The sequence below is a fragment of the Plecotus auritus genome, assembly GCF_963455305.1.
Source record: "Plecotus auritus genome assembly, chromosome: 8".
Lineage (NCBI taxonomy): Eukaryota > Metazoa > Chordata > Mammalia > Chiroptera > Vespertilionidae > Plecotus > Plecotus auritus.
Window position 1 is genome coordinate 88270453 of NC_137782.1, and position 19593 is coordinate 88290045.

At 52.2% G+C, this 19593-nt stretch overlaps 1 protein-coding gene across 2 annotated transcripts in view; it reads left to right on the plus strand.

Moving 5' to 3' along the window:
• The first annotated feature begins 1327 nt into the window (after positions 1–1327).
• BCAS4 (breast carcinoma amplified sequence 4) overlaps positions 1328–19593 on the plus strand; it is a 53825-nt gene continuing 35559 nt past the window's right edge. For both annotated transcript variants that reach the window (XM_080685110.1, XM_080685111.1), the window contains exons 1-2: positions 1328–1540; positions 13402–13473. In XM_080685110.1, the coding sequence (XP_080541236.1) occupies positions 1361–1540; positions 13402–13473 (252 nt within the window). In that variant the 5' untranslated portion in view covers positions 1328–1360. The remainder of the gene's footprint in view (positions 1541–13401; positions 13474–19593) is intronic.

A 19593-nucleotide genomic window follows, 5' to 3' on the forward strand; every position in this document is an offset into this window, starting at 1 on the left:
ATCCATCAGGGGAAGTTTGCTGAGCTCAGTCCTATTTCGCTAATCTGAGGCCACTTCTGGGGTTTTCCATGGGAGAGCCCCAGCCAGCCCGCAGGGGTGAGGGTCTGCTCTCCATCCCTGGGTGTGTGTGTAATGTGGGGAAGGGCTCTGAGTAGGAAGGCCAGGACAGTAATGAATGGCTAAGTGCAGGTTCAGTGAGTTCCTAGCAAATCCTTCTCCTAAGCACCTGAGGCCCAAATCTTTGCCCAAAATTTTCCAGAAAATGACTCTGGCCTGAAGGCCTGAATGTTTGGGTGGGGAAGTGGAGAAATTAGCAGTGGACAGCTGTGCAAGTGGGAATTGTGCAGTGACGAATCACCCAGAAGGCAGACCAAGCATGTGCTGCCATCCCCTCCCTCCCTAGGGTCATCAGATAAAATATAAATTCAGACTTAATGGGAGGGGGCGAGGGGTGTCCTGTATATTTATTTGCAACCCTAAGCCCAGCCAAAATTTTTAAAACGAATTTAATATTTTAAAAGAAAAGTCATCACAGGAAAAATTAGAACTCCAGACTTCCCCATATCTCTTTACTTTGCTTAGTATTTTCGTTATTAGCATTGTTGTGGGGGCTGCGCCCCACCCTCTCCAGCCTCTCTAGACTAGCCTCCTATGAGTGACTGGGGAGGGGGGGGCTCAAATTAAGTGCGCTTAAGAATGATCTGGGGAGCTTATTTTAAAAGCTGCTTCAGGGAGGAAGAGGACCGCCACACCCGCATTCCCTAACTTCCAGGACTCCCCTCCTGGCGCCAAGCAGATGCTGGAGGAGGACGGGCCTTGGGGGCTGGGCTGGGGGCGGGAGCTTCGGTCTTTAAATGAAAGGTTCTTTTAGGATAGCCGTTTCCTATCATGAATGCACGCTGTATCACCCTTGGAGATTTAAAAACAACCGGTGCCCAAGCCCCATCCCCCATGGATTCAGGCTGAATCTGTCTAAGGTGAGGCCTGGCTTCCCGGCTTCTGAAAGCTCCCAGGGCGTCCCAAAGCGCTGCGGGGACTGGGAACCATGCTCCCCCGGATTCCAATGAAAAAGGGCCCTTTACACCTCGGATGTATGTTGGAATCATCTGGCGAACTTCGAAAATACTAATGTCCAGGTTTCAACCGAGACTGTGTGTGGCCTGAACTTTGGAAGTTTCCCGAGCCCCAAAAGATTGCAATCTGTCGGGGAGTTTGAGAATCTCTTGTTTACCGGCCGTGCGAGGCCGGGCGCAGTGAGCAACGCGCGCCACTGGGTGGCGCTGCCCACTCGGCCCGGCGCTTCGGGAGGCGTGGGCCGCTGCGCGCACCTGACCTGCCTCCGCCAGGCTGGCCGCGGGGCATGCAGCTGGCAGGGGGCGGGGCTCCGAGGCCGGGTCGTGGTGACGGGTTCCCGGGCTGCCTACGCCAGCTGGACCCCGCTGTCCGCCTGATGCTGTTTGCGGACGCCGACCGGCCGGAACCCATGCGCAGCGGAGCTCGCGAGCTTGCGCTCTTCCTGACCCCCGAGCCCGGGGCTGAGGTAGGGGACGGGGAATGGAGGTGCGGGAGACAGGTCTTGATGTGTGTGTGTGTGGGGGGGGGGGGGGTCTGGGGCCCGCGCGCCCTGGGGGAAAAGTGTACCTCCAGCGCGCTGGTACCCCGACCCGAACTCTCTGCTTCTCCGCAGCATCCTCTCCCACGCGGCGCAGGGGCTCCGGGCCAGGAGGAGGGGCGCGAGGGTTCCCTTTTTTTGCGAAGCGGTGACTTCCTGGCGCTACTCAGAGATGCGCGGCAGGTCGCGCCTGCTTTCTCTTCCAGCCGACCCTGCCCCGTGCCCCCCCACCCCCGTTACGCCGACCCCCCACCCCTGGGACCCACTGGGCTCCCTTCCCCTTAGGCCTCCCAGCTCGGGCCGGGTCATCGGACCCAGGCCGCTGGGAGCTGCTGCCCTTTCCCTGGGGCGGACGACCCCTGCCAGGCACTGGGCAGCTCTCCTCCGAGCTGTTCGCCAGGTGCTGGGAGGAGGCGGGCAGGCTGCATCTGTGCGGGGACGCTCCGGCCTCGGTCCTGTCTGTTGCTAGGAGGGAACATACTTCGTCTCTGCCTGTACTTTCTATTTTAAACGCACAGAATAAACAGTAGGTCTAAAACTAGACCCTTTTTCATCGGAAGCCAATCTGTTGACGGTGCCGTGAAAAAGTTACCCAAGTTCACGAGGAGTTATTTAGGTAGGCCTAGACATTCTACTCATTCTCTTTTTAAATCTCAAAAGCAGTACGAAAGCATATAAAATAAAGGGTGAGCACCCGCCCCCTTTTCTCTTCCACCCGGACCCTAGATCCCTGAGATCACCACCAGTAAGAGTTTGGTGTACACCATTGCACACATTAAAAATGCATTTACAAATGTGGGTCTGCATATACATAGTAATATATATTCCTTTTTCTAAATCTCCACTCCATACTGTTCTGCAATTTGCTTTTCTTTACTTGAAACAGCTGGACAATGGGGCGTGACCGCTAATTATAAAAGGTACAGGGCTGCTTTTCAGGGTGATGAAAATGTTCTGCAATTAGTGGTGATGTTGCACAACTTTAAGAATTTCCCGAAAACCACTGAGTGGTACACTTTTAAAAGGCTGAATTTTATGGTATGCGAATGATATCTCAAAAAATGTTTTTGTTAATCCTCACTCAAGGATATACTTTTTCCTTTGATTTTTAGAGAGAATGGAAGGGAGGGGGAGAAATATAGAGAGAGAAACATTGATGTGAGAGGGACACAGCCGTTGGTTGCCCCTGGCTCACTCCCTGACCGGCATTGTCAACCAAGGTACTTGCCGGATCCTTCAGTCCGCGGGCCAGTGCTCTAACCACTGAGGAAACCGGCTAGGGCTGTTACCTCAATTTTTAAAAGCAGCATGTCCAATAGAAATCTAATCTGAGCCACAAATGTGCACCATCCATGTAATTTTAAGTGTTCTGGACCCACATGATAAAGGAAAAGGAAACAGGTGTGATTAGTTTCAGTTATTTAAAATAATGGTGTAGCCAGTATATCATTTCAACATGTCATCAGTGTAAAAAAAATTTAATGAGATTTTTGCATTTTGAAATCAGGTTTTTAATATTGAATTTACAGTACATCTCAGTTGTGACCGGCCCACATTTTAAGTGTCCCATAGTCATCTGAGGTGGGTAGGGGAGAGTGTAGGTCTTCATCATTCTTTGCCTTCCTAGTATTCCACATTCCAGTGACAATTATCCCTATTTCCTGGGCACATACTATATGCAGCTGTGTGCCAGACTCCGTTCGTGGATTGTGGCATTGCCTCCTGGCAGCGACCCAGTGGCCAGGAGGCAGTTATGCCGATTTTATAGCTGAGAAGACTGAGGCCCTTGCAGAATAAGGGGCGTCCGTCCTGTGGAGGTACTGTAATTTATGACCCATGCCCCCAGGGGTGGGCATGGAGGTTGTGTGCAGACTTTTACTGGTTTGAGCAACGTGTCTTTTTTGTGCTTTCTCTGCCTTGCTCTCAGCAGTGAGATGTCCCTGTGCCCGGTGGCTAAACCTCAGCTTCATTTAGGCTCTATTAGGGGCAGCTTTCAAGAGGAGCTGCGTGTACTAACTTCATTTTCTCACTCAGGGCTGTCTTTAACTGAGACACGGGTTGGCTCGCACTCATTCGTAAGGGCCTTAATGAAGAGCCCAACTCCCTGTAGCTCTGTGCGGCAATGAACCCACTTAGAGCGCTTGCTGAAGTTTATTTACCAAAAGAAGCAGAAACTATCAGAGTTGAGTCATCTGCAGCTTCTACTTACAGCTAATTCATTAGCAGGTCCCTGAGCCTCGGCCGTTTGCAGGTGGGAGAAGGGAGGTCTGGTTTGGGAACAGGCTTGGGCAGCAGGCCCCTCCCCCACTGGCCTTCTCCTGAGTCCACTTTTGGCTTTTAAAGGGAGCAGTGGGAGTTTCAGACCAGCCCAGTCTAGTCCTAGGAGTGTCCTGTGGTTCCTGGTGAAGTGTACTTGCTTCATTGAACACCTTGAACCCCTACTGTATGCCAGACACAGAGGATACCACAGCGGTGAAACACACAAGGGCCCTGCTCTCTTAGGACAGGAAGCACGGAAAACACAAAACCTGTAAATTGTGATGAGTGCTACGGAGAATGTAACATGGATGATGTGATAGCGGGCATCTATCTGTGCCTGGGAGGCAAGGGGCGGGGAAGGCCTCTCTGAGAAAGCCAAGACCTAGTGGTAACCACAGAGGAATGTGCTGGGAGGAAGAACAGAGATCCAGGATCTAGGTGGGTGACTAGCAGAGGGACCCTGGCCTGGTCTGGGTGAGATCAGGGAGGGCTTCCATGAGGCAGTTTCATTGTAGGCTGAGCCCTGAAGCATGAATAGGAGTTGGCTGAGAGGGAGAAGAAAAATATTGCAGGCAGAGGGACCAGAAAGTGCAAAGGCCCTGGGTGGGGTGAAGCAGGTGTTCGGGGCAGAAGAGCAGCAGCAGAAGGGGGCAGTGGGAGATGTGGCTGGTGAGGAGGCAGGAGCCCTGCCAGCACTTGGCACTAGCTCACAGGCTGCAGGGGCTGCTGAGGGGCCGTGTGCTGAGACTGGCTGGCAGGTGAGTGTTTTACTATTTCCAGTGCCCTTGGGGGTTTCTGTCCAACCAGCTTTGTGTCTTATACTGTCTCTTTTTCTGGTTTGAACTTCCTCTTTTGGGGGAAGTTTCAGGGGGGTTGCAGAAGCTGCATCAAGGTGGCAGGGAGAGGGGGAGATGTTTGCCTCTTGGGTGCCCTGTGACTTACAACAGGGGGGAGCTCAGGGCCCTCCCACATGGCTGAGCACTGGTGCGCACGGGTGAATTTCTGGTCTTTCAGAATTCCATTGGGCTTCTACGGCCCACAGATGGGGTTGATGGCCTAGATCAGTGGTTCTCAACCTTCCTAATGCCGCGACCCTTTAACACAGTTCCTCATGTTGTGGTGACCCCCAACCATAAAATTATTTTCGTTGCTACTTCATAACTGTAATTTTGCTACTGTTAATGAATCATAATGTAAATAGCTGTGTAAATAGTTGAGAACCGCTGCTGTAGAGCCTAAGACCATCGGAAAACACAGCTATTTACATTATGATTCATTAACAGTAGCAAAATTACAGTTATGAAGTAGCAACGAAAATAATTTTATGGTTGGGGGTCACCACAACATGAGGAACTGTGTTAAAGGGTCGCAGCATTAGAAAGGTTGAGAACCACTGGCCTAGATGGAAGGAAATGAAGCCAGCCCTTTCTCACATGCAGGATCTTGGCCGAATGAGCAGAGGATGATGGCGGGGAAACCACCTGGGTCCTTTAAACACACGTGGATTAGATCAGGGATTGATGTGGTTGGTTCAAACCAGAGAGGGCTTTTTAAATGGAGAATTGTTATTGTAAAAAAATCCGAGTTTCGCCCTGACCGGTTTGGCTCAGTGCCGTGGTTGGCAAACTGCGGCTCGTGAGCCACATGCGGCTCTTTGGCCCCTTGAGTGTGGCTCTTCCACAAAATACCACGGCCTGGGCGAGTCTATTTTGAGGAAGTGGCGTTAGAAGAAGTTTAAGTTTAAAAAATTTGGCTCTCAAAAGAAATTTCAATCGTTGTACTGTTGTATTTGGCTCTGTTGACTAATGATTTTGCCGACCACTGGCTCAGTGGATAGAGCATCGGCCTGCGGACTGAAAGGCCCCAGGTTCGATTCCGGTCAAGGGCATGTACCTGGGTTGCGGGCACATCCCCAGTGGGAGGTGTGCAGGAGGTAGCTGATCAATGTTTCGCTCTCATCGATGTTTCTATCTATCCTCTCCCTTTTCCTCGCTGTAAAAAATCAATAAAATATATATTTTTAAAAATCCGAGTTTCTTGTTTATTTAAAATTATGAAGAGTCTGGTAATCCTAGGTTCATGTTTCCCAGTCGCAGCCCCCTGTTTGCCACAGTCCCTACTTTTCCCTATCGTCTCCCCCGTACTGAAGCTGGTATCAGTTACCATTTGCCCTGGTGCTTGAACTTTTTTATTTTTCTGTAGTCATGATAAGAGGAGAGGGAACTGTTTCTCCAAACCATGTGTCTGGACTAAAGTAGGAAAACATAAAGATGCCCTTGAGTTTTAAGAAAAATGTAGACAAGGCTGTTTCTTTGTGGCAGCAAAGAATATGTTATTGAGTCCAACCTGCAAACACCGTGTGCCCGTGGGAAGCCCCTCCCCCAGGCGTCCTATCCTTGTGCCTTGAGGGTCCCTTTGGGCATTCAGTCTTCACATGTTCAGATTGGAAGCCTGTGGGTGGTGCCAGGCACAGTCTGCTCTGTCTCAAGCTGTCGTTCTGTATGCATTTGTTCCTCAGATCTTTATGGCAGACCTGCTGTGTGCTGGGCACTGCGCTAGGCACCTGGGAGAGGCCAGGGAGACAGGTGCAGTGCCTGCCCTCGGGGACTGGCCTGGCAGAGGAGCAGACTAATAATGATCAGAGTAACTGAATGCCAGGAGACAGCTGAGTGCCGGGATGGAGACACACAGAGGACTGGCAGGTGCCACAGGGCCCAGGTCCGGAGAGATGAGGAGCTGCCTGAGTGGGAGGACCTCGGTGATCCAGGGGGAGCGTGGGCAGGGCCACATCAGGCCTGGGGCCATGGGGTGGAGAGTGGATCCGATTCCGGGGTCATGGATAGAAACCCTGAGCAGGGTGAGCCGTGAGCAGCTTTATGGACTGCAGTCTGGGGTGCTGGAGGAGCAGGGTGGCAGCGGGGGGGCCACTGATGCGCCCGTGGGGTGGACAAGGACTCAGCTGGCCACCCCCCCGAATAGGAACCTTCAGGAGTGTGAGGAGCCAGGCCAAGCAGGTGCGTGGAGAGGGTCAGCCTCTGTCGGGGGACGTTTCTCCTGCTGTGGAAGGAGCCATCTGCCTCCGAACCGCCTCTTGTCATAGGGTGGCCGCGCTCTGAGGGAGAGTCAGCCCAGAGCCTGGGCCAAAGGTGTCCCCGTCTGGCTGACCCTCAGCGCTCACCAGCTGAGAAGCTTTAGAGCAGACCAGTTCCCACTCATTGGAAACGACCCCAGTGCCCATCAGCGCGGCTGGTCGCGTGGTGATGCTCCTGCACGGTGGCCAGCTGCCTGTGGCCGAGTCAGCTGTGAACGCACCAGGGAGAAAGTGAAAAGAGAGTTTCAAATAAAAATCCAAAGGACTGGCCGCTCCAAAAATATGGCAGCTGTGTGTGTGTGTGTGTGTGTGTGTGTGTGTATTTACAGTGTTACTGTGATATAATTCTATACACATGTTCACCCGTGGAAGTGTACAATTGAATGGCTTTTTATATGTTCACAGAGTCGCACAACCATCAACCACAATCACTTCTAGAACATTTTCATTACCCCCAAGAGAAACCCTCTTCCCCTTAGCTCTCACTCCCCCCAACCCCCTCTAATCAACTTTCTCTCTCTATAAATTCATCTTTTCTGGACATTTCATGTATGCTTGTGTTTTAAAGACACTGATAGGCCAGAGGTTGGAAGACCCCATTCAGCCTGTGAACAGGTTTGGCTGTCATAGTGATTTAAAAATGTTGAGGTTAGTTTTGAACATTTTTGAATTGGGAGAGTTTGCATAAATGTCTGGACCATCATTTGTCTTGAACAAAACAGGTTTGGCACATTCCTACCTGGAACAATCCGCTGGAGCCAAGTAGTAGCCACCCTCTTTAGATGGGCACGGGTCTCCTGTTTGCCACAGTCCCCACCCCTCCCTGCTGTCTCCCTGCCGAGTGTCAGCTGCCTGCTTATGCTGCTGTGTTTCTCAGAGAGAGTCGAAGGGCACTGTCAGAAGTAGGAGACGGAAAACAAGCAGCATGCTGAAAGCTCTTCTGGAGCATGGCCCACTCCCTTGTGCTCATCTCCTGCCTGGTTTCAGGGTCCCTCTGAGTGTGGACACCCTGCTAGGGTCCAGGTTACAGTCATCTCTTTTAAGGATATAGCATCTCACTGTGAGTAACCCAGAAAAATTACTTGACCCTCCTCAGCTTTCATCTCAAGACAGAGAGTCTGAGGATTGTTTTCCTCCAGTTTTCAAATGCGGAAACTGAGGCACAGAGCTGGTCGGAGATGTGGTCGGGACCACACAGCAGTCCAGGCTGCTGCTCTCAGGTCGGGCTCCTGCAGGAGAGTGCGTTTCTTCTTCCTCCTGTCCTTGCTCATGTCTGTCCTCCCTCCCTCCTTCCTTTCTTCCCTGCAGCGAACATTCATTGAGCACTGTATTAGTGATCCATTGTCAGGTAACAAACAAACGTAAGTAGCTGAAAGCAACTACCATTTTATGGTGCATGATTTTGCAGGCTGATTGGGGCTCATTCGAGTGGTTCTGCTCCCATGGTGTCGGCTGAGCCTACTTGTGGGGCTTCATCTGGCTGGAGGCCTGGCCACATCGGAAGGTCAGCATGGCCTCACTTATACGTTGGGCATCTCAGCCCCCCTCCACGTGGCCTCTCCAGCAGAGTTGTCTGGATCTCTTCACATGGCCGTTGTCTTCAAAGATATTGACTCAGGTGCTGCAGCGTCTCTTGAGGCCTAGACTCAGAAGTCACAGAGCATTGCTTCTAGCACATTCTATTGGTCAAAGGAAGTCATAGGCCCGGCCAGATTCAAGGGTGGGGAGGAATGGATCCCACCTCTTCATGGGCAGAGTCATATTGCACAAAGGTATGTGGGATGGAGGGAGGTGGAGGGCCAGCTTTAGAAACACAAGCACCTACTATGTGCCGGGAGTTGTTCTAGGCCAGCCGTGGGCAAACTACGGCCCGCAGGCCGGATCCGGCCCTTTCGGCTGTTCTATCCGGCCTGCGGAGCCGAAAGATCAGAGGGTTCTCTTGCTCTCCCCTCCGCTCCTTTACTTTGAATTTATATTAGTTCACACAAACACTTCATCCATGCTTTTGTTCCGGCCCTCCGGTCCAGTTTAAGAACCCATTGTGGCCCTCGAGTCAAAAAGTTTGCCCACCCCTGTAATCTAGGCCCTGGAAATACAAAGGGGAATAAAATAGACTAACACCCCTCCCCTCCAGGAGCTTTTATTCCGATGGAGGAAAGTGAAAGGAAACAAGTAAAATATATAGTATGGTGGTAAAAGTAAAGAGAAATAAACTGGGGCAGGACAGGGAATGGTGGGTGAGTTGCGAGGTCAGGGGAGGCCTCATCGAAGAGAGATTTGAGCAAAGGAAGCATGGGATGAGCTTCACCAGTGAAGGGAACATCGGGTGCAAAGGCCCTGGGGTGAGGACATGGCTGGTGTGGTTGCGGGGAGTGAGCAGCCGGTGATGAGGTTGGAGAGGAGTGGGAGGGTGCAGATGGTATAGGGAAAGGCAGTCCTATTTGACATTACTGAGTGAGGTGGAAAGGAGGAGAGGATTTTTTTAAATTAAGATATAATTCATACAACATAAATCTGACCATTTTAAAGTATGTAATTCAGTGTTCTTTATTATATTCACTCTGTTGTATAAACATCACCTAATTCCAGAACATTTCCATCACCCCCGAAAGAAATCCCATGATCATTCCCTATTTCCCCTTCCTCCCATCCCTTGGGGGAGACAACCACCAATGTACTTCCTGTCTCTATGGATTTGCCCCTTCTGGATATTCACATCAAAGGAATCGTGTAACAATGGCTTTTGTGTCTGGCTTCTTTCACTCAGCATATTTTCCAGGTCCGTCCATGTCATGGCGTATAGCAGGACCTCGTTCCTTTGTGTGGCTGAATAATGTTCCCCTGTGTGGATGGAACACATTTTCTTTGTCCATTCATCAGTTGATGGACGTGAGTTATTTCCACTTTTTGGCTGTTAAGAACAGTGTCCAGGTTTTTGTAACAGCATGTTTTGGAGGTGTTTGGATATCCTTTGGGATGTATTGCTGGATCATAGGGTACCTCTGTGTTTAACCTTTTGAAGAACTGCCAGACTGGTTTCCAGCGCTGCTGCACAAATCCACGGTCCCACCAGCAGGGTCCACGGAGGGTTCCAGGTGCTCCCTCCACATCCTCGTCAACACTTACTGTTTCCATTTTTGGGGCTGTAGCCATCCTAGCAGCTGCAAAATAGCATGGTGGGAGATTCTGAGCTGAGGAGACTTTGGGTTTAACAGGGTCTTTCAGGGGAGTAGATTGAAGGGGAGCCAGAGAGGAAGCAGGGGACCAGTGAGCAGACTACTGCACTAGTCCCAGCAAGAGAGGACAGTACCTTGTGAAAGGGTGGTGGCGAGGGAGACGGGGAGAAGCGGTTGGATTTGGGATACACTTTTAAGGATGAACCGAGAGGATTTGTGTAGATTGGATGGGATGAGAGGAGAGAAAGAAAGATGAGTCAAGGATGTTCCCAGTTATCTGAGCAACTGGATAATGGTGTTTCTATTTGTTGAGTTAGAGCAGTGGTCGGCAAACTCATTAGTCAACAGAGCCAAATATCAACAGTACAACGATTGAAATTTCTTTTGAGAGCCAAATTTTTTAAACTTAAACTTCTTCTAATGCCACTTCTTCAAAATAGACTCACCTAGGCCGTGGTATTTTGTGGAAGAGCCACACCAAGGGGCCAAAGAGCCGCATGTGGCTCGCGAGCCGCAGTTTGCCAATCACTGAGTTAGAGAAGACCATAGGTGGAGGGTCGTCTTGTGCTTTTTTATGCCAGTCACTTGGTAGGCAGGAGCCAGCCTCTTTTCATTTGTGTGTGTGTGTGTTGCCAACCCAGCTGGGAAGTTTCGATTGGCACTTTGGGAGGAGGGGGGTGTGGAAGAAGAAAGCAAATGCTATGCTTCACATGTTAAAATAAGTGTCCACTGGCCGTGCCCTGAATGTTACTTAAAGTGAGCCATTTGTGTCCTTCCCCTTGGAGTGGGACAATGTGTGCCTGGGGACTGCGAGGGCATTCATCCTGATTATGGGCTGCTTCAAAGGGTGTGTGGGCTGCAGCCTGCAGGCCTCTGCTTTCTGAGGCCACTTAGGGGATTATCTGGAGAGAAAATGGTCCCGTGAATGATTTGTAGGCCTGTGGGGTGCTAATTCTAAGCTCCTTCCTGTGGGTTGGGAATGTCTTGGGGCTTGTTTCTCCCTTAGCCCACCAGACAGTCAGCAAATGCTTTCTGGGCTGTCTCCTGCCTTGGGGCACTGCCCTGAGTACCAGGAGGTGGGCGGGGAGACATAGCTGACAGGTAGCAATGAAGGGGACACATTTCCCTCTTCCCCAGGAGCATTGTGGTGGCTAGGCGTCAGCTCTGGAGTCAGTGCTCAGGGGTCAAATCTGGCTTCTGTACTAGCTGTGTAACCGTGAGCAAGTGACTTAAGCTTTCTGGTCCTTTGTTTCTCAGTCCAGAAAAGGGGGAAGTTCCAGCACCTGCTGTATCCAGTTCTCCTGAGGCTCAAATGAGATGATCCACTTATGATGATTAGCCCTTGCTTTTGCGATCCAGTGAGAGAGAGACAGAAAGCAACCACTTACACACCTACTGTGCGTGGGCTCTCTGTTAAATTCAGCCACGTTTATTGTCAGGTTAGCCTCCTACCAGCCCTGCCCAGCCAAGGCTCCTGTCTCAGGGCAGCCAACCAAAATGCAGAAGTTAAACCCTTGGGTCAAGGTCGCACGGCTGGCAAAAGAGAAGATGGGATTTGAACCCAGGACCGAGTAACTTCCTTTCTGCACCTGCCAGCACAGGTTGAGACGCACTTCCTATGAGGGAAGGAGGCAGCGGTCCAGCTGGGGCGGGTCTGCGTTGTCTACACCTACGCTCCATGGGGGTCTCCAGCACCCCTCTGTGCCCGCTCCCGTCTCCCTTACTCTTCTCTGCATCAGAAGGAACAGCCAACACTCTCCCACCTTCTTTCTCCTTTGGCGCCTTCAAGACATTGTACCATGATTTCACTTCAGAGGAGAACTTCCTGTGTGTTTCCCAGCCTCTCTCCGCTGAGGTCGCCCTCCCCTGTCAAGCCTCCCCTGTGCAGGCACAGAAATAGTCCCAGCTGTGAGATGAAGGTTCCAGAGTTTAAAATTGCAACGGGTACTATTTATACTCCAGCCGGAAAGATGGCTTTTTGCAGTCGTTTACTTTGTGGCGGTGGCGACGGCTGGTGCTGCAAGCAGCCGGCTCTGGCACTGTCTAAGCATTTCCCGGGGCAAGTGGGTGGTGAGGGGCCTTCGGGTGTGGGGGGCGGTCCCAGGCCTGCCCAGAAATGTCTGGTGTCGCCTCCCTGAGCAGTGTGATTGGCCTGGTGAGCCAGAGAAAGAGGTTCAGGGTCTAGAAGTTTCTTCCTGGATGCCTGGAATTTTTTTTAAAAAACACACGAAACCCTCCCATATTTTATAAGCCTTGAGAGTTGTACATACCTGAGTGGGAAAGGGTCAGACTAATTTCTACACACGTGATGAAAGCAGGGCTTATAAACTGGCCGACCCATTCACATTCGTGTTTAGCTTGGCCGGTGGAGCGTTAGAAAAAATGTATCTTATTTTTGAATTGGTGCCACTGTTTAAAAATTGGGACATTTCTCATGAAGTGAGAATTTCTGGCCTCTCTTGGAAAATGAAAGGGGGCTGGCACCTTCGAGATCAGCACGAGGCAAGATGGCGTGTCACTCGGTCACGTCACTGCCTGGCCCTGGTAACTGGAGCTGGGACCCTTCAAATGACATAAAACCTCCTTTTTAGTCTCCCTCGTCACTGTCCCCAATCCCTACTCTCCTGGGCTAATGATAGGGTTTCCAAAGAAACAATAGGGCACCCAGTTCAAGCTGAACTGCAGACAACGAATAATATTGTAGTGAGAGTGCGTCCCAGGCTATCCACAGTTGGTGGTGTCACTGCAGGCCTGTGTCTATTGACCACACACGTCTTGTGTAGTTACAGATTCAGCTTATATTCTGCATCTCCCACGGCTCACGCTTCCTCTCCGGGTGTTTCTCGGGAGGCATGTCTCAGGGTTGATTAGAGCCGGCTTTGAGGCTGTGGGCTCAAACCTACATGAGAGTCCTGGCCCTGCCACTGGCTAGCTGTGTGTCCTCGAGCAGGTTACCTCACCTCTCTGAGCTCAGCGGGGATCTTAAGGGTACCTTTGTTATTTCCGATTGGTATTTATTTCATGTCTTTTGAAAGCTGCATAGAGTGGATGGCCCATGGTGGCTTTGCCCAGTCCTCAAGCATCAAGATTGCGACCAGATTATCCCTGTTTCAGATGAGGCTAGGAGAGGTTTTGCAAAGGAAAAGTCGGTCTAGAGAGGGAATTGGGCAGATAACCCTAACATTTAGCTTGCTCTTTTTAAAAATGAAGGGCACTTGTCTCCCTGGAAACCATTCGCTAACCTCCAGGACATTGTCTTTCAGGCGAAGGAGGTGGAGGAGACCATCGAGGGGATGCTCCTGTGGCTGGAGGAGTTCTGCAGCCTGGTTGACATGGTGAGTGCCGCCGGCCGGAGCAGTGGTTTCCGCAGGCCACACGCCAGGCCCTGCCTGAGTTTTCTGGGGAAGCCATTTGGGTGGAGATTTAGCAACCAGCAGGAGTGGGGCCTCGGCCAGCGGTGAGCGGAAAACCACACCACGCTCTCCCGCTCCACACCCAGGCTTCCTGGGCCGGCCATCTTGCTGCGTCCTCCCCGATGGTTTTATTCCTCAGAGGAGCGGGCACGGGCCACCAGGTGGCACTCTCGGCGCCAATGCGAGCCTTCCGGGATGCTGAGACTATATTTAACTTCCCTCGCTCTGCAGTTCCCCAGGCAGATGTGGAGTCACCAGGAAACGCCTCAGGCCTGCGAGGCCTGGCAGGGCCGGGCCCAGCTGGGGTGGCCTTGGGCATTGCCTCCTTCCCAAACCCTCTTGCTCTCCACCTTTGCCTCCTACCCTGGTTTTTGTGGTCAAATCCCCTTAGTTGGGTGGGGAAGAACATGGAAGATGGTGCCTGAGGCCCAGAAGATAAGATCTCCACTCCCTCCTCTCTAGAAATCTCTAGATCCTGGTGTCCCCAGGCTTGCTGCCAGCCAGGTGTGAGGCCCCAAGGAGCAATGATAGAACATTCTGGAAATGCCCAAGCTTATTAAAGGCAAACCGGCAACCAGAGATGGAGGCTTCTGCCTGGGAGCCGGGAGGGTAGAGTCCATGCTGCGACCTGGCCCTGCCGCTCCCTGGAGCCGAAGCCCGGCCGGCCCTGTGGTGTAGACTGTGCCCTGGGAAGCCAGGTCTGCAGTGGAGTCTGAGAGCCCATGGGGTCGCAGTAAAGCAGCCCCAGATGTTTACTGCACATCTGCTTAGTGCCGGACACCCCACGAAGTGTGTCTCCTGTGTAACCTCATCTCCCCTAGAAGCAATCCAACATGATGGGCATCGTGTCAGCCCCATTCATTCTACAGACCTACCTTGTGCCCACCTGGGCATGGCAGTGAACGGACAGAAACGGTCCCACGAGGACCTGTTTGTGTCTTTCTCGAGAGCCTATATTTTAGTTCAGGTGGTGGCTTGGGTGGGAGCTGGGTAATCAGACAGACTTCATGGTCTCTCAGTCTTTTCTTCCTCACCAAATATGGACGCCTTCTCCAGCTGGGCCCTGTGTGGGTCCGAGGGTACAGGGTCCACCACTATCCCTGAGTCCAGTCCGCTGGGAGGGCGACGTGTGCTCTAGTCGCTGTCATTCACTGTGGAAACGCTGTCATCGTGCTGTGCTCAGGTGCAGAGGGAGGCTGAAGAGGTTTTGAAAAGAGAAAAAGGGTCCAGAAGGAACGGGCACGTAATCCTAAGACTTGGTTTGCTTTAAAAAAAAAAAAAAAAAAAAAAAAGGAGCAGAAGCATTAAATTCTGCCTGGGAAATTGGGAAGGCGTCATAGAAGAGATGGTGATTAATTTGGGGGTTGAAGACACAACAGAAAGAATTCAACTGCTAAGGAGAGCGGGGTCCAGGCAGGGTATGCCAGGAGCAGCGTGGACAGTGAGGGCCCACAGGTGAGTGGCGGATTTGGAAGATGGCGTGGATGGGACCCAGGGACATTGTTGTTGACAAGTCCTAGCCCATCCTCCTGTGAAAGGGGACCCCCTGTGGGTCCAGGACAGCTGGGGGTGGGAGTCAGCGTGGACAGGCCACACCTGCCTTGAAAACTGCCAAGGCTTATGGGGGAAGTCATGTTTAGGTGACCAGGAGGCCCAAGACTACAGGCTGCATTGAGAACGTCCTCTTTGAACCCCACGATGGAGATGCCTTCCTGCAAAGATTTAATACTGAGGTCGCACTCAGGTGCCCCACAGCCCAGTCCTGCCTGCAGATATGTTGGATGTTTTTGTTGTGTTTTTTTTTTGGGTGGGGGGAGGCAGGGAAGGAATTCTCTGCTGTCATTTATAGAATGTCATGCCCAAAATCTGGATTCCTGGCTTCTTAGAAAAACAAAGATCTGGCCCCCATTGGGTGCTGGTTCCCACCTAGCCAGCATCAGCTGGAGCTGCATAGTGGCCACTCCTGTGGCCTGGCCACTGTCCCCTTGCCCCCGTGGGAGCTCCCCTGGCTCCACAGCCACCTGCCGGACAGCCATCCTCTGCTCGTGTGTTTAAGGTAGGGAGCGTTTCTCTGTACTCTGGGCCCTCCTGAGAGCGGGCAAATAAAGCCCGACCAAGAGGGCCCCTGTTTCAAGAAATGGAAGAGAGTGTACTTCTGTGGACATGAAAACTGTTTCAGCATGTTTACGTGCAGTGAGCATGTCTGCACTGATAGAATGTGCCTAGTACGCACTCTTGTGGCCCCAGTAGGCGTTCTGAGTTTGCAGCCCTTCACTGATGCTCTGTGCTGATGCTGTTTAGATCAGGGGGTCCTCTGGGCCCCAACAGCTGAGGCTTAGCTTACCTGGTGCGTCTGCATCCAGGTGTTGTGAGCTCCACAGCACAGGGAGAGATGTCCAGCTGTCAGCCCTGGCTCAGACCTCCATTCCTCTCTTGATCTAAGCTAGGGATGCGTGGGGACCTCTGGGGGGCAGGTGATGTCACACCATGGACCATGGTCCGGGTCCCTGCCTTGGCTTTTGGAAACACTGATCAAGTTAGAGGTCTGAGAGCAGCCAGGCTTCCTGGTACACAGTCCAGAGAGAAGCAGCTTCATTTCTGATAAAATCAGGCTGTTAGAAATGAGTCCGGCTTCCTGTCTGGCGCATTAACTCCTCTGCCGGCCTGTCCCTGATCGCTCTTGGTGACTGGAATTCACTACCCTGCGCCTGTGGCCTGTTTGACCTTAGGAATAGTGCCACTTCAAGCTCTGAGTCTCCCCACTGCGGGGCCTTGGGCACAGCACGTCACCTCTCTGTACCTTTATTTTCTCCTCTGTAAAATGGAGATAGTGGTTCCGACGATCTGCTGCTACATCCAGCGACCCCAGGACGTGGGGCTGTAAAACAACAGCCTATGCATGATGTGGGCCAAGGCAGGGCACAGAAGGGCGGCTTGTCTGAGCCCCATGGCACCTGTTGCCTGGGGCTGTCCACGGTGGCTCTTCTCTCACTTGTCGATGTCTGGAATGGGAGGGGGACGCTGGGGCCTGGCAGGCATGCCGGTCCTTAGTGCAGCCCCCACGTGTTGAGCTTGTGCTGCCTCGTGGCATGGCGGTGTGGCCCCCAGAGCAAGCACGCCAGCAGACTGGAAGCAGAAGGAGCCAGGCTCCGGAGGCTTGCATGTGGAAATCGACACAGGGTCACTTCCGCCTTTTTTTTTTTTTTTTTTTTTTTTGGTCAATCAGTCACGTAGGTGACCCAGATCCACGGGGAGAGGACTTAGACCCCACCTCTTCCTGGAAGGACGTAAAGAACTTGTGGGCATGTTTAGCCACTAACAGTGTATCCATTTCCAGAGTTATCATGAGGAATAGGTGAGGCAGGGATGTGACCCCAATGAAAGGACAGACAATGGCAAGTGTGGAAAGGATGGATATGCCAAAGGGCACAGCCACTTTGGAAAATAGTTTGGCGATTTCTATAAAGTCAAGCCTATACTTACTCCACATTCCAGCCATTGTGACCCTAGATAATTGCCCAGGAGAAATGAAAACAAATGTCCACAAAGGCTTGAACGCAAGTGTGCATAGCAGCTTCGTTCATGACGCCCAGCTGTCCACCGGCAGTAGGAGTGGGGGAATAGATGATCTCATACAGAGCAGCGGGAGGGAATGAGTGCTGCCCACAATAGCATGGTGGCTCTCACAAACGTGATGCTGAGTGAAAGAAGCCAGACACGCGAATACGCTCTATGTGGCTTCCCTAACGTGAAGTTCACAAATAGGCAAAATAACGAATGGTGATGGGAGTCAGAGAGTGGCCAGCTTTGGGAGGGTGTGATGCCTGGGAAGAGGCTGACAGAGCCGCACGGGTGGTAGGGTGTTCTGTAGATGGGCGCGGGTGGTGGTTACACAGATGTAAACACATGTACGAGTTGATCGAGCTGTCCGCTTGAGGCCTGGGCTCTTTATGTCATATGCACCCAATTAAAAATAATTGCTTAGCACGCGGCCTGCTGTGTACCAAGTGACCCACACACGGTAGCCACCGAGGTCATCGTCACCAGCATCAAAGCACCAGAAGGTTGTGACACTGATGAGATGATATAGACACTAGACTGTAGAGCCTCCCGCCTCGGTGCCCTCTGGGGTTGGGGCAGCTGGCCAGGGCCCTCTGAAACCCCCATGGCCGCGGGCCCACCTTCTGGCAGGGAGCAGACTCTTACTTCGCTCACATAATGGAGAGAATGTCCTGTTGGCCTCAGCCCAGCAGTTGCATTTGGCATTGGTGCGTGTTCTTGGGTCAAGTGCATTTGCTCTCCTTCCTAGGGCCCTGAATCATCCTGGACAGCGGTCTTTGCTCCGTGATCACCTCCACCTCCACTGCCCAGACGTCTGGGCTCCGGAGCTCAGCTCTGGGGAGGAGGGGGAACAGGCTGGGAAGGGAAGGGAAGGGCCTCGCAGGCCCTCACCCAGTGAAGCTGCCTGGGGGTCGTCCTGGCAGGGGCTCAAAAGCATTGGTTCCTCGCTGACCTCTCTTTGCTCTTCTCAAGAACAGACAAAACATGCACACTTGGGTGCCTGGGACGCGATGGTGTGATTGTGAGAAAAGAAATGTGTCGCTTCCCTTTGACTCCCCTATAACAAGGAAAGCGCACAGGGTGTCCAGGGACACCGTGCTGGGGACACACTAGGGAGTGGTGGGGACTGTGGTTAACCAAAGCAGGCAGCTGTCACCCAGCTCTAGATGGGTGTTGCCCTGTGGAATCCGGCCTCGTGTGGCCTGGTCTTCAGCAGCCAGAAACCGGGGTTTCTAAGGGAAATAGTCTTAGTTTTAGATCGTGGCACCTGGCTTGGTTGTGCCCTTCTTGGCTTCTTCTTGCATGTGTGTTTGTTGAAGGCACGATGCTGGTTCTCTGTGGAGAGACGGAACATGAGTGTGGATCTCTGGTTTGGCGGGATGGCCTCAGACCAACCTGGATTGGAGTCCCCCATCTTCCACGTTGTAGCTTTGTGATCCTGGGCCAGCTCACTCCGTTTTCCTGACTTTTCCTCAGTTTCATCACCACTAAAATAAGGTTGAAGATAAAATAGTTCCCCTTTTACAGGGCCCGTTTCCCGAAAATTACCCTCTGCTTTCCCCAGAGTACAGCCTGCCTCTGGGCAGGTGCAGATAGTGCCCTAACACCCGCCGTTTTGGCTGGTGGAGTAGCAGCCTCAGAGAGGGGCCCTGGCTCGGCCCACAGACGCCTTTCCTCTGGTTCCCCGGATTCAGAGGAAGGCAGGGGATGCTCCTCGAATCCCCTCCCTGCAGCGTTCGCTTCTCTCCTGTAGGTTGCTAAGACCAAGTCCTCCCAATTCTCACCCCCCGCCCCCCATATGTTTCCTTACCAATTAAGAGAAAGAAAAGATTGCATTGGAAAGATTGCATTTGATCCACTGGTTCTGTCCTCGTCACGAGTTTCCTGCTCTGGATTGCATCATGGCGACTGCTTCTGAGGGTAGCCTTGTTGAGAGATGGGCTTCCCTCTAGAAACATGGCCTTGGGAGAGAAGGGGGACATTGAGGACTTCCCCTATCGCGTAGCAACTGCGGGTGCCACGGGAGCCAGGCAGCACATGGACAATGGTGAGGCGTTAGGGAGGGGTGGCGACTTTGGAAGCCGGAGAGCTGCCCCGTCTGGAGGGAGCAGCTTTGGTGCCTGGGGAGACGCAGGCCCATGTTGCTGAAGCTACTGACTCTTTTTTTTTTTTAAATTTCTTTATTGATTACGGTGTTACATATGTGTCCTTATTCCCCCATTACCCCCCTATTCCCCCCGCTCATGCCCTCACCCCCCTGTTGTCTGTGTCCATTGGTTAGGCTTATAGGCATGCACACCAGTCCTCTGGTTGATCTCTCCCCCTTACCCCCACCCTCCCCTACCTTCCCTCTGAGATTTAATGGTCTAATCGATGTTTCTCTGTCTCTGGATCTATTTTTGTTCATCAGTTTATGTTGTTCATTATATTCCATAAATGAGTGAGATCATGTGGTATTTATCTTTCTCTGCCTGGCTTATT